Source organism: Melospiza melodia, chromosome 4, assembly GCF_035770615.1.
Source record: "Melospiza melodia melodia isolate bMelMel2 chromosome 4, bMelMel2.pri, whole genome shotgun sequence".
Lineage (NCBI taxonomy): Eukaryota > Metazoa > Chordata > Aves > Passeriformes > Passerellidae > Melospiza > Melospiza melodia.
The window spans coordinates 6,921,467-6,936,098 of NC_086197.1; the positions used below are offsets into that span (position 1 = coordinate 6,921,467).

The 14,632-nt window shown below is 44.8% G+C and overlaps 1 protein-coding gene across 3 annotated transcripts in view; it reads left to right on the forward strand.

Annotated features, from left to right (window-relative positions):
• CAMK1D (calcium/calmodulin dependent protein kinase ID) overlaps window positions 1–14,632 on the forward strand; it is a 222,453-nt gene that overhangs the window by 190,446 nt on the left and 17,375 nt on the right. For all 3 annotated transcript variants that reach the window (XM_063153729.1, XM_063153730.1, XM_063153731.1), the window contains exons 6-8: window positions 445–520; window positions 9,320–9,432; window positions 11,773–11,851. In XM_063153729.1, the coding sequence (XP_063009799.1) occupies window positions 445–520; window positions 9,320–9,432; window positions 11,773–11,851 (268 nt within the window). The remainder of the gene's footprint in view (window positions 1–444; window positions 521–9,319; window positions 9,433–11,772; window positions 11,852–14,632) is intronic.

The following is a 14,632-nucleotide window of genomic DNA, read 5'->3' on the forward strand; positions in this document are numbered from 1 at the left end:
TGTTTCAGAAGGCTGATTTGTTATTTTATGATATATATTATGTTAAAAGAAAATGATATATTAAAACTGTACTAAAAGAATAGATTTCGTCAGAAGGCTAGCAAGGAATAGAAAGGAATGGGATGATAAAAGCTTCTGACTCTCAGAGAGTCTGACCCAGCTGACTGTGATTGGCCATTAATTAGAAACAACCAGCATGGACCAAAGATGCCCCTGTTGCATTCCACAGCAGCAGATAATCAATGTTTTTCTTTTCCTCTGAGGCTTCTCAGGAGAAAAAATCCTGGCAAAGGGATTTTTTCAGAAAATATCGTGGCAACACAAGGGTTATGTGTGGAGAGGAAAACAAGGTCTTGGAGGTCTCCAAGTCTCAGAGTCCTACCTTTTGACCATATTCAAATGTCTGGCCTTATAACACATGCTTGTTTGGCTTTTTATTTTCAGCTCCTGAAGTGCTGGCCCAGAAGCCCTACAGCAAAGCCGTGGACTGCTGGTCCATCGGGGTCATCGCCTACATCCTGTGAGTACCGCTGGAGTCCCCAGTGCTGGCACCTGCAGCTCGCTCTCCCACCATGGAGTTACCTGCTCAGCCTGGGGCAAAGCAACTCACCCCTGACACTTGTGATGCAGGGTAATATGTACCCTGGACACCTCCTCTTTGGTTTCTGTGGTTGAGATGACTTCTGAGGTATTAGAAAGTCTTTTATTCCCAGCCTTGCGACCAAAGAAAAAGTTGAGATTCATCAGTTTTGCTTTTTAAGGTTGTTTATTCTTTCTTATTTATTACATTCTTTCTCTGCCCTGCTGAGAGCTATCCAACAGGTTGGGTTGTGGCACAGCACCTGCCCTTGGGGTGGTGTTAGCTTTTTATACTAAGAACTACGTGTATTTTATTTACAATAATTTTCCAATACTTATTACCTATGTTAGACAGTCTGTCTCTACTCTAAACCAATCCAAAAGTGTCACCATCACAGCAGAAGATGGAGGACAAGAAGAACAGGACACGCCCAGATTTTTCTATTTTGCCTCTTGAACCCCATTCTAAAACCCAAAAATTCTACTTTTTCATCTTATGACAAATTAACTATCATTCTACTCAAACTCTCATGGCTTGTAAATCTTCACACAAAGTTGGTAATTGTTTCCATGGGTTAAAATCGAAGGCACAGGTGTTTTTGACTCTGTGCCAGGGTCTTGAATTACCCAGGGCAGCCAGAGCAATGTCCTGGGTCCTGACAACCTCCCAGCTGCATAAAGGCTGAAATTTGAGCAAAAGTGGTAGGAAATGGACTAGCACTCTTCAGCTGTCAAAATCCTTGCTCTCATCAGAACTACACTGTGTGCAGTAATGTGGGCTTGTCCAGGTTGTGACATTATTGAAGTTATTGTTGTTCCCTGCTCAGATTGGCTTTGAGAAGAAACTAATTTCTGTGTCCACTGAGCTGCCACAGAAACAAATGTCTTTTCCTGACAGCATTACCACTGCTTTATTTTTTTTACTTTTCCCTTTTACACAACTGTCACAACTGTTATACAAGACTGAAGGAAAAAGCAGCTCCAATAAGGCACAGCATTAAAGCATTCCTACTTTGTTCCCTTTTTCCTTATGCAGACATTTCAAGGCTTGTCAACATGAATAAGTTTTTGATGGTGCTGTAGAACTGTTTTTGCCAGGACATACCTCATTGCTGTGCTATCCTCTCTGTACAATGTTCATTCTTTACATTTGCTTTACATTTGCATTACATTTGCATAATTTATATGCTCCCCAAAACAAGGAGGTTTTATATTAAATAGTATAGGAAGGCGGCTTGGTTTATTGCACGTGTTTATTTATTGAAACCAAAATCCTGTCTGAAAACATTAGTTTTATGACTGTCTATTTTGAAAACTTGTTGAGTACAAAACTTACATGGGAATGGATTTCTCTTGGAGCAGTCATCAATAGCAGGATGCAAAAAGCTTTTGCTAAACAAAGCAAAAATCAACAGTGCTTTGACTTTGGTTCAAAGCCCACTGGGACCTACTACAGCAGTGAGGAAGAGCACAGATGTGCCAAAATACCTTGAAGGCTGCTTCACAAGCCATTCCGTAGTGCTCTTTTAGATGAGGATGGTGTGTGCTGACTCAAATTTACCTTTGTTCACAAGCAAATCTGATAATGGTAGTCCTAAGGGTTGGGATTTTTGACATTGTTAGTCCTTGCCAGCCATGGCAGGACACAGTTGGATTTTTCTGATGCTCTTTTAGGACTTAGCTGAATACCAGCTTCAGGGAGTGGGAGAAGGAGATAGCACCACTCTGCCTCACATCCAGGCTCAGCTGCTGCCTGGGTTCAATTTATTCAGTTTATATCCACCATGAAAATATGTGTCCATCTACAGCCTAGGGGAGGGCTGGGAGCTGTTGCTTGTGGCCTGCCTGGAGATAAACTTGGCTCTGCTTTCCTCCAGGTTGTCAGTCCCATGTCCCTGTGGCTCATGCACCAAAGGTCTCTTGTGCTGGCAGACCCGTGCTCTTATTTCACTTGTTGCTGGGGAATAGGGGTGAGACACTGCTGGGCAATGTGCCCTCCACACCCACTTTATGAGCACTGCTTCAACAGGTGGAAGGTTTTAATCTCCTCCATAATCTTCCCCCTTCCTAAGCAAGGCTGCTCTTTCTGCAAGGTTCAGCTCTGTTTCCTGCTCTGTTTTCCAAATCAGCATGTGCTCAGCTTGTCGGGCAAATTTAAATTCCCTATTCACTACACAGGGAATTCCCAGCCCAGAAGGCTTAAATCATCTCAGTAAGAATGAGCCTCTATGAATTCCTGTTTGCAGGACAAGGAAACCTTTTCAGGCTTTCTGTGCTTCAGGTAATAAGGTCTTGATTTGTATTTTGTACTGCCCAAATAAGTGGCAATAACACATTGCTGTAGAAGGAGCCTGTTAATGTCTTTGCCAGATTGTTACAGCTTGGGTGGGATTGGGTAGGAGACCAAAGCAGCTCTTTCAATGTGTAAGCCACATCCTCCAGCTCCTGTGGCAGTGAGCAGCACTCCTGGGCTCCCTTTGGTCAGCCCCCCACAGCCCCTGGCATCAGGGGCTCTGTGCACTCCCAGGTCACTGGGCACCCCAGCCCAGCCCGAGTGGATGCAAACAGCCATTTCACCAGGGTGGGCTGTTCAGTTGCCTAAACTTGGACATTTAGGGACATGCTGGGGGGTCCAGGGCAGCCACATGGGTTTGGAAAATATAACACATTGCAGAGCCCTTCCATCTGCAGAGGCAGATGGATCCAAGCCCAAGACCATGGGGCAGGTCAAACAGCACCAGATGCTCGTGCTGAGGTGACTGGATCACACCCTGCTCCCTGCTAAGAGCCCTGCTCCCACAGTGTGGATTCATCTGCTTTTGGTACATTTACATCACTCTCCAGCCTCCCTTGATCCCTCTCTGCTGAGTGCAATGTGATCTGAGAAACCCAGCCCACACCTCACGTGTCCTAGCCTTGGTCTGGATCTCATCCTTGCTTCCAGGAATAGCCAGAAGCTGCAGATGTGGTGTCTTAAGAAAGTGAATGTCTGGAATACAGTAAAAAGAGAGGGAGGAGGAGGGTCCTTCCCTAAGCTGGAGGGAATTGTCCCTCTGGGGTGTCTGGTACAGCCAGTGATGGGCACGGGTTGAACAGGCAGCTTTGTGGCCTTAGCAATGCCACACCATCAGAGGCAGCAGTGCCAGCTCCCAGAGTGACATGGCACTGAGATGCCACAAGGACCTGGTGAAATGCTGGGAGTTGTTAGCTGAGCAGGAGTTATTAGCCCCAATATGTAGCTGCACCCATTTGGATTTGCCATTTCCAGCTCCACAGTCAGCACAGCTGGAGTCACTTGCACATGCCCAAACCAGCTGGAGATGCATTTTTACATATGGCAATCCAAGCAGCATGTCCTGCTTCATCTCCTCACCTCTCCCACAGATCCTCACTGCCACTCTGGACAGACTGTTGTCATTTAAGAAGATGGAAACTCAAAGGAAACCAGCACAAAATCAGGCATAAATTAAAGATGCTTTGAGCTAATATTACTACAAGTGGTTTGAGTGCCTCCAGACCCAAGCTCAGTCTCACTTGAGAGCCCTCAGTTCATGACACTGGAAGAACAAACTGTTTCTGAGGCACTGATGCTGTAGAGAAATATTTGTTTCCGTGATCTGCAAGGATGTCTTGGGACAGAATAATTCTGTTTCAGTGCCAGTCTCCAATGCTTCTCCTTAATGACAGCCAGATTGCAGAGGCTGCACCAATGGAGTTTTTATCAAAACCTGTTTTGCATGAGAAGTCATTATTCACAAAAAGTAATTTTAGAGCCTGAAATTTCCTGTTATTCCAGTTGCAGTATTTCTCAATTTGAAACAGCCTCACTGTTGAGCCTGGCCTTCCACTTATCACAAGGTAGTTTTGATCGTGTGTCCAGCTTTAAAATATAAAGCAGAAGAAGAGCAAGAGACTTCAGTGGATTCCCAGCAGCTGGATTTGGGGCCTTTCTGGGTCAGATAAGGGATTACAAAAGCTTGGGGAAAATACTGATCACATGCATACCTTATATAGAGAAGATTAGGTTAATTTATGCAAAAAATAGAAAATCATGTTTTGAAGCTGGAAAAGAACCTGAGGGCACAGGATGCTCTGCCTCAGCCCCTGGTTATTCATAGTCTTCTGCAATAGGTCAAACACATTTTGCCTTGAATTTTCTTCTGTTTCCAGTCACTGTTTGGACAGAGAGTTACTGGTTTGTTATTTTTTATAAAAAATTACCTATCTGTAGATAAATCTTGGATCAAACTTTCACATTTTGCTGCTGAACTGCTTTTGACTCTCAAGTAGATGTGCATGAATCATCAGTGCTGTTTGTATGGAAGGATTAACCAGGGGCAGTGCAAAGTATTTTGTGCCAAAAGAAGTTTCCACCATCACCTAGGAGTCATCCATTGGGAAAAAGTGGTCAGTCATCTTTCCTGCTTTGTTAAGGAAAAAAGTGAGGAATCACTTACTTGCTCAGCCCTGGAAGGAGAATCAAGGTGGCAGAGGACACAGCATTTTGGGTTGCTCAGGAAAACTCAGCTAACATTGGGAAAACAGCCCCAAATGATCATTCCTCATTGCTTGCTTCTTAATTTGTGTGTGATCCCCTCTGCTGATGTGTCCTTGTCCACAGCTTTGTGGGGGCAGCAGTGTCAGCCAGTATGAGGGACTGTTCCCAAAATATACAGAAGAAATACATGTGTTTAATCCCTATAAATAGCCCTTGGATAACTCCCCACACCATTCATCTCAGGTCTTTGAGCAGCTACTGAATTCTTTGTTCTAATCTAACTCTAAAATTGTTTTTAAAACTAACCCTGGGGCCTCTTGTGTTACAGACTGGACACTGACCATGTGAATTCTTTAGTCTTTAGTATCACCCCCAATATGAAATGGGATCTGCAGGGGTTTGCTTTCTCTGCCTGGTGAAGACAAAGTGTTCCTGCTATGCCTCTTGTGCTCTCAGGATCACTTTTAGAAATTACTTCTGGAAGTGTCTTTCTCTTGTACATCCACCTGTGTTCTTCTTATCTGCATCCCATTATTTTTAAGGCAAGACTGGGAATAGGAATTTAGGGGAAAATCTGTTGCTTATGTGATAAGGTTGCTAAAAAATTCTGAAAACCTTTTATTTGGTGAAACTGCAAGAAAATGATGACAACTAATAGCTGTCTGAAACTCCCCCAGGACAGTGCTGGAGTTTTTCACATCGAAGACAGAGGGGTTATTTTTGCATTTCTGCATATCTGAAGAAAAGCAGCAGAACCTCTGATAGTGAGGTCATTTTATTCACACAGAAATGTCCCAGCAGATGGAAATGAAGCCGGTGGGATTTTGATTCTGTAAGAATTAACCAAAAAACTCATTATGGACTTTGGAAAGTGGCCCAGTTGCTGGAAGTCCAGCAAAATTTCCTCCAGCCATCAAATTCAAGATAGGCTGATTTGCTGGGGCTTTCCCATCCCTTCTGCAAAGCCAATAATGTTAAACCTTAAGTTACACTAAAACTTCCTAAGCTCTGTTTTTAAGGGAAAGAACAGCAAGGCTGTACATAAAATATTTGTATTTTAGCTCTCAAGCCATCAGGGTGCCCCAGTGTTCCCCTCCCACATTCCACCTCTTGTGCCCTACAGGGCTTGCTCCCTTCTCACCTGCTTTCTGCTGTAGGTCCTCACTGATTTGCCTCCCAGAGGAACATCCTTGCATCCCCCTGTGCAGGAGGTTCATCCCATCCCTGGCCAAGCCAGGATCAGCCCCTGGGCTCACTCAGCTCTCAGGTGAGGGCTGATTTGGGGGGATCTCCCTGCCCATGACCTGTAGTAGCAATGAATGCTTCTCATTCTCTTCCTAGCAAGGGAAAAGCTGTGCCAAAAGAGGCTTTTGTCTGCCCTGTGCCCAGCTCCTGGCAGTTCTGGTGCCTTCCTGCATGACCCTTTCTCTCCTTGTGCCTCCACATGGGCTGCAGTGACCTCCTGGACACAGAGGCTGATTCCCCTGCCCTGTACATACTCCAGCCATGCAAGAAGATTTTAATCTCCCCCATAATCTGAAAGGCTCTGGAGAGGCTGGGGTTCTTGTTTGGACTCATATCTCTGTGCTCTCCCCTTGCAGGGTTGTTGCCCTCCAGCTCTGTGCTGCTTAGCACTTCACTCCCACCTTTTGCTGCCACAAGTGTGCATAAATCACAACAGTCCCAACTTGTGCTCTTGTACCTCTGCCAAGGTAATTAGCACAGTGCACATTTGAAGAGAGTTATTTCTCTCTCCAGAGCAGCCTGCCAGTGCCCCAGCATGCACAGCACTGTCTGCTTGCCTTCAAATGCTTTATCAGAGCACTTTGGGCTTGTCTAAGGAAAGTGCTGAGGAAGGCAAGAAATTAATGAAGGGCTGTCAGGCTCCTTAAATGCAGCTCTCTGAGTCTCACAGGGAGGAGGGGACAGAGCAATGGCTTCAAGTGGATCTTTTTTTTCTTCTTTCTTTTTTTCTTTTTTCTTTTTTTTTTTAATTTATTTTTTCTTTTTTCTTCTTTTTCTCTTTTTTCTTTTCTTTTCCTTTTTTCTTTTTTTTTTTTCATTTTTTTTCTTTTTCTTTCTTTTTCTCTTTTTTTTTTCTTTTTTTCTTTTTCTTTTTCTCCAACCTGGGAATCTCTACCCCAGTGCTCATCCTGCCAGTTGCAGCACTGCTGTTGTCAGCTCCATCATTTCCCCTCAGTAAAGCACCCAAAATCTTGAGGGTTGTGATGAAAGAGGAGGAAGGAGAAAATCAGTTGATATGCATCCCACCCCAAGACTGTGGGATGTGAGCACTGATAATTATTACACTAAAAGAAGTAATTTATAATTTCTTCACAGATACCAGTAGAGCTGGACACTGATTGTGGATCCAATCTCTTCATTAAGCCACCACATGTTTTTCCTCTGTTGTCTGTGTACATAGTGGCTTTTTGGCATTTGCTAAATTTAGTATTTTTAGGGACTCTTCTCATACACCACCTGCACCATGGGGGTTCCAACAGGAGCACCCAGCCCCAGGCACCAGCAGGTGCCCATTAAATGGGTACACAGTCCTGCTCTGGACATACACATTTGTCTGGCAGGAGGTGATCTTCCTGCTTTGATAATGGCATTCATCCAGTGGCACACAAATGAGGACTGGCTCATCTCTCTGAGACAAAGAAAGAGATTTCTGGTTCAGCTGAACCACAGTGGGTTCATCATCATGCTGCAAATGTCAGTGGAGTTGTCCCAGGTCAGCGTGGCCGTGACGCAGATCAACATCTCAGTATTTAAATTATTTATCAAGCACACTGGCTCTTCAGAGCTAACAAAACATTGCTCCTTTCACCCTCAGGTGTTGAGTTGGTTCAAATAACCTCCAGGGCAGCCGGCTGCCTTTGGGTTATAAATAACTCAAGTATTCATTTCTTGCAGTTTCTGCTGCTGTTTCTGAGCTAGATCTACATTCTGTTTGTAATTGCTCTCTCCAATTAAATGCTTTATGGAGGTTGATTGACTCTGAGTTTAAAATAAACTGTAGGAAAAATATCATTTCAATACCAGCAAAGCATGTGGAAGAATGATTTAGACCACAGATCAGTGATAAGAGGAAAAAAATGTATCATCTCTACACAGAGGCAGGAAGGGCTGTTTAACTGTGAGCAGGATGGGTTTGCTAAAACTTTGGGCCAGCCTCAGAGGTAAATCTGGCACTTTGCAACAATGGGGTTAAAACTTGAAGAAGGGCTGTCTCTGCTGGCATGTCTGTGCAGAGTGGGACAGAATGCTGCCTGCAGCGCCAGCTGGGTGTGAGGGATCTCTGACACACAAGTTTTATCACTGTACTTGTTCAATGCAGTGCTAGATGTGCTTTTCCCACATCCAGCCCTGCCTCAGCATTGTGGCTGTCCTGCTCTGCAGCACTGGGAGGGTGCACCCTGAATGGATTAGCTCAAACCAGGCAAATAATGCTCAATGTCCTGCTTGGTTTTCTTGGTTCTCTTTTTTTTTTTTTTTTTTTTTTTTTTTTTCCCTTGGTTTTTTTTTGGGCTAGGTTTTCTGAGAAGTCTGGCTATAAACACTGAGAACCAGGACAGGACTGTTGTCAGCCTCAGGCAAGGCAGGCAATTGGATGTGGTCAGCAAAATCACCTGCAGGAGTGAGAAAGGGAGAGGCTGTCCCTGTGTCTGCAGCAGCAGCAGGGCCCTGTGCAGCCCTTGCAAGCTCTGCTGCAGAGGTGCATGGGCTCCTGGGCATCCTCCTCACTGTGCCTGGGGACACAGAGCCCAGCACATCCTGCAGGTGCATTGTGTCCTCTGCCTGAAAGCTCTGCAGGGCTCCTTGCCCTGCTCTGCACCAGGACTTCTGGATGTGCTGAGGGGTTAGAGGGGCTGATGCTCTGTGGATGAAGGGTTTAGCTCATGAAATCTCCTCTTAGGAAAGGATGGCAGGGATCATGTCTGTGTAATAAAACCATTCCTCTGGTTAAACACTCAAAAGCATGCAGAGAGAGGCCAGGATATCTGAGGGGTCAACAGCACCAGGCTTCCAGGCAGAATTCTGCCTTGTCCAGGGCAGTGCCAATTTCCAGAAATGGCCTTCCATATTCCTGAAGAAACTTCTCTCATGGTAGCACTTGCCTGCTTGAAAACTTACTGGGACAAGAGTTTCTCCTTCTTCTCCCTCCCTCCTTCCTTCTTACCTTCTAGGCAGAGATGGCTGCAGTGGTCACCTCTCTCTTTTCCTGCTCTCCACCAGGCTCTGTGGATATCCCCCTTTCTATGATGAAAACGACTCCAAGCTCTTTGAGCAGATCCTTAAGGCAGAGTATGAGTTTGACTCTCCATACTGGGATGACATCTCAGAGTCTGGTAAGTAGCTACTGCTCTTTAAATTTAAATGCAACGACCATGCATGCAACTGTGCCTATTGCATGCATCCCCCCGGGCATGAAATGCACCCTGCATCATGTGCAGACATCCTTTTGACTGAACACCAGTGGGAATGTGCATTTCTTTTGGCTCAAATAGTCATGGGAGTTTGTTTCTGCAGCAGACAAATTAGGTCTGTCAGTCACACAAAAAGCACTAAAACATAGCTCAAGCAGCAGATAAAGATGGCAGAAGACTGTCCCAAGAAGAAAAAGCAGCTTAATTTCTTCATTGTGTCCTGATGAAAAGCAGATTGTTAATGTGCCATTAATAGTAAGGTGGCAAATGAGTTTGGCTCTGTTGCTGACATTTCACTGCAGCTCCAAAGCAAGTCCTCAGTCTGTGCAGCAAAAAAACCAAGAAATTAATGGCTTGCAAATGAGGCAGGTGAGCAGATCCAGACACTGGAAGGACTGTCCATGTGGGTGATGTAACTCATCTAGTGCAGGGGACATTTAACCCATAGTACCCACCGGCCCCTGCTCCAGTGAGCCTGGCAGAGGGGCAGATACCCCACATGTGTTACAGGCAGATGTTCCAAGGGCTTCTGGCTCCAGTGTGGGTCTGTGTCTAGGGGTGAGAGCAGAGGACTTGCACCTGCATGTGTCCCTGACACACTGTTTAGCCTCCAAAAGGTCACCCAAGCTCAGTGTCCTTGCTCTTTCCAACCCAGGGAAACATCTGCTACTTCATGCAGAAGAAGAAATGAATTCTAGGAATATTCCATCACGTAAAAATATCCCTATAAATACAGTTTTCTGATTTATTAGTGCTACTGATTGAGGCAGGGGAGATAAAAATTGAGTGTTTTTATTATAAAGATGATTATGTATTCTGTTATCTCCACACAGAGAGCAACATTTTATGCTGCTTACATCTGCAGTCCAGATATCATTGTGATGGATTGCTCAAAAATAGATGTGATGAGAAGTTTTTTTAAACTAATAAGGATTTTCAGAGAAAATATGAAGGTCTGCTGGCAGACCCTTCTGTCTCATGAGGGAAAGTCCATCACCTAAATCAGCACAAAGATTTTCCTGCCATATTTGGCTTTGCTGTGGCTCCTTCAGCTGCACTGTCCTGAAGCTGCTGGACGCACGCCACGCTGCAATCTCCCTTCCTTCCATTGTGGTGTTGATTAAAAACACACTGCCTCCTGCTCCAGGGAGTCCATTTGCCTTGCTCAATTCCTCCTATATAGGTGTCCTGGTTCAGAGCAAATTTTGGAGAGAACCCCCAAAGGGGCTCCTCTAGGAAAGCAGATTCAATCGGCCCCTCCCCACAACTGGTTCGGGAGAAAATACCTCCTTGGAGAAAAGTGGGAAAAACATGTTTATTAAACAATAAAACCTAAACTATATCAAACAATAAAACCCCTTGCTGCTCCAAAAGAGATAACAAACTGAGAAAGTCCCTCCCTGGGTTGCAGCTCAGCTCACTCAGTCTCTGGTCAGTCCCTCAGTGCTGGAAATGTCGCCGGCCAGGCCAGGCCTGGTGGGCCTCAGGTGGGAGCTGCTGTGCTCCTCTGGGTGTTCAGGCCAGAGCAGGGTTTAAGAGGTCCAAAGAAAAGGGAAAAAAGAAAAAAAAAGTCCAGGGAACTTCTTTGCCTCAGCTAGCTAAAACTAACTAAAAGCAAAGGAGAGCTCTGTCCTGCTGTCTGTCCATCCGCACAGTCCAGGAGCAGGAATGTGGTGGAGTGAGTGCAGTGTCTGAAAACAAACTGCTGCTTCTTCTCTCCCCCCTTCACTCTGCAACAAGGGTTAAAGGTGCAAAACTTATTATTCAGCATAAACAGAACAAGGTGATTGGGGATAAAAGCATCATGTAGTCAACCCAGAACAATAGGCAACATGTCCTCACAGCTGTCCATGTGCTTGGGATGAGCAATATGAAGCTCCTCTTATTGTGGCATCTGACCTCCTCCCTCTCCCCTGGCTGACCAGCACATCCAGTGCATGTGGCCACATTCACACCACTAAGATGATGCTGGCCGGGGACCCAGAGCTGTGCACTGCTGACTCTGAATTATCCATCCCACTCCTACATGTACCTTCAGGAGTAGATGCCTTCAGCTTTTATCTGGTACACTAAATAGCTTGGGTTTGGTCCTAAGTCACTTTGGTTCTATCTATAATAAATGACAAAGGACCCAGGGCTGTTTTCTTGTGCTGTGGCCAGATGGCACTTGGAAGCCTGATCAGTGCTATTGAAAGTGGCAGCAGAACTGGGCATCAACTCCATTGCTTTCAATCGTTTTCTCTTTTTTTTTTTTTTTTTCAGCTAAAGACTTCATTCGGAATTTGATGGAGAAGGACCCCAATAAAAGATACACCTGTGAGCAAGCAGCACGACACCCTTGGTAAGCAGTGCTCTGAGAAACCCTACTGACCTCTGCTACATAACTCTGAGCCTTTATTCTTACAACCCCTGCCTTTGTCCTCCAGATTTTCCTGGAAAACTGTAATGGACTTTAATCTCATGCACCAACCTGTGTAAGGATTAGTAAAATGCTGAATTATGTATGGTGACTGTAGTGCAGCAGTGGGATGTGCCAAAATGATTAAAGTGCTTAAAGTCAGATGATCCTTTTGCATATGAGTGACTTCATCAACATTTCCCAAGGTTTGTGTAGCTGGAGCAAGGGTGACTCATGTACTTCTGACCAGCCCTGAGTGACTGAGAGCAGCATCCCACACTACCAGCTGCACCCACACATGGGCTCTGAATCTCTTTTAGGGTAGGGAATATTATATAAGCAAGGTGAGGTATCATTTTTGTTGTTACAATAGCTGCAACAGAAAAGAGTTAATGGCAAAACACTTTCACCCCAGGTGTGCATTACACTCTGTTTTTATGCTGTCAAAATTGCCCCAAATGCCACTTCCTTTTGCATTGTCTGTGCAACAAAAAGGAAATTTGAGACATGAAATCCCACTTTTGTGAGATGAAAAAAAAAGTCCCAGACTCGTTCTAAATGATACTGACCTGAGCCTCAGGAAATTAAACAAGTCAGTATTAGGAATACAGAATAAACAATGAGAATGCAGCTCCCAGCAGGGAGTGAGGTGACCATTTGTACAACTCAGAGACAGATTTTCCAAAGCCTTACATCCAAGATACACAAAATGTAAGCATCCAGCTTCTGGCCCTGCTACATCTGTGTTGGTGGCTGGAGTGCAACAAAGAAACGTGGCACTTGCAACACACACAGCTTCTGGGCCCTCTAAAAGGAACAAAATGATAAAAAGTGTTTTCATTCCTTTTTTGTGTGTGGTTTTATTTTTTTTCTTTTGCATGTCATGGCCAAGGGCCAATGGAAACTCATAGGCTGCTACATAATTCGTACTATTTTCCACAGAATCCAATTTTCCATTTAAAAACAACCCCCCAAAAAGGTTTTTCCCCCATTTCTGTGGCAGAGGGTCATCTTCTGCCAAGCTGACTTTGCCATCCAGTGGTTCATTTTCAAGACTTCTGACACAGTACAGCTCAGGGTCAGCCTTTGAAATGTCAGACATACAAATGGCACTGCAGAAGGGAGGCTGAAAATATTCAACATATTGGCACTCCACACCCTGAATCCACCTCCCTTTGACTCAGGGAGAGTGTATGCCAGGGGATTAGAGGACAAAAAGGAAAAGCATGGAGGTTTCCAAAGCTATGGATGGCTTCAGACCTGCCTCTGTCCTCCCCATGAGCAGCTTTCCATGCTTCATTCCCCCTTGCTCTGAGAGCTCCCTGTAACATGGACACTGCAGTTATGGACCTCTCTGCAGAGATGGGCAGTGATTTTTTTATTTTTGGAGGCTTTGGATCCTGTAGTGACAAATGCCTTTTTGGATAATCCTGGCTGCTCACCCAGATATTGTTTTGGAGTTAGTGGTAGGATCTCCTTTTGCCAAAGCATTGCTCAAGGAGCATTTTCCACCCAGAATCCTTATGTCAGGAAATAGTGAGGGTTTTGCTGTTTCTTTTCTCATTCTAGCCATACCATCTGTGGCAGTGACATCCTTTCCTTCTCCTGGAAGGAAGGGAAAGCTTTTTCAGTGCAGGAGGAAGAGAGTTCTGTGCTTTGTCTCGGTGGTCAGCTGTGTCCTTCTCTCAACCTGGGCATATTTAAGTTTCCAGCAGCTCCAGGCCTGAGTTCCTCTCCCTCATGGTTGCATTCAGTGTTGCAGCAGCTGCAGACAGGGGTGCACATGTGCAGCCAGCAGAGAGAGGCCACCACAGCTTTTGGATCATCCCACAGCCCCTTTTCAGCTGAGCATAGATTTCACATCCCCCCAGCAACATCACCTTCCACAGTGATGCCAAGAGAGCATCTGCTCTGTGAGTTATCACAGGACAGAGGTACCTGAAGCTCTTGGCTCAGTGGGAAGGGATGATCAGAGCAGGTTGAAGTGGTCCCATAAATTATATGCTTTTGCAGAGTGTTTGCACTGCAAGCAGCCCTTGATGGCTGCTCATAAAAGGTATTTTTTCTTGTCTGCACAAGCAACATAACTGGAGAAGCATCTTTGAACCCTAGAGTTCTCATGAAGCAAAATCCTGATTCCACTGAGGCTAATGGGAATTTTGCCAGACTTCAGTGAGATTTTGGGTTTGTCTCCTTGTTTCATCAACAGAGCACAAGCCTCCCTGGGTCACTGCTGCTGTGCAAATGGCAGATAATTAATAGATATGTGGTGAGGTCAGTCCATGTGGTAACATCTTCCACCTTTCCCTTTTTCTTCCTCCTGTGAATTCTTCCTGTGCAGTATTGAGATCTTCGCAAATTAGGATGAAATCTATCAAATCATGAATAATTAACTCATATTTTATAATCTGATTGTGCTAAAAGTAGATAACTGTGTATGACATGGCTACCTGGCCATGAAATTTTGTTGTTTCAATATGCAGTATTTGTGAAGAACAAACTGATTCTAAAACACACCTTTTATTTTAATCACAGTGTTTTCACTAAATCCTTCCAAACAGGGCTTGCAGGAACTGAATCTTGCAAGATAATACATTTGTGCCTTTAAGGTTAATAATATCTTTGAATTTTGGGAAGCTTCTCCAGAACAGACAGCTATTTGCATGACTAAATGTTTGCACAGGATCAGACCCTAAAAAAAGTCAATACTTCTTCCCAATGGCC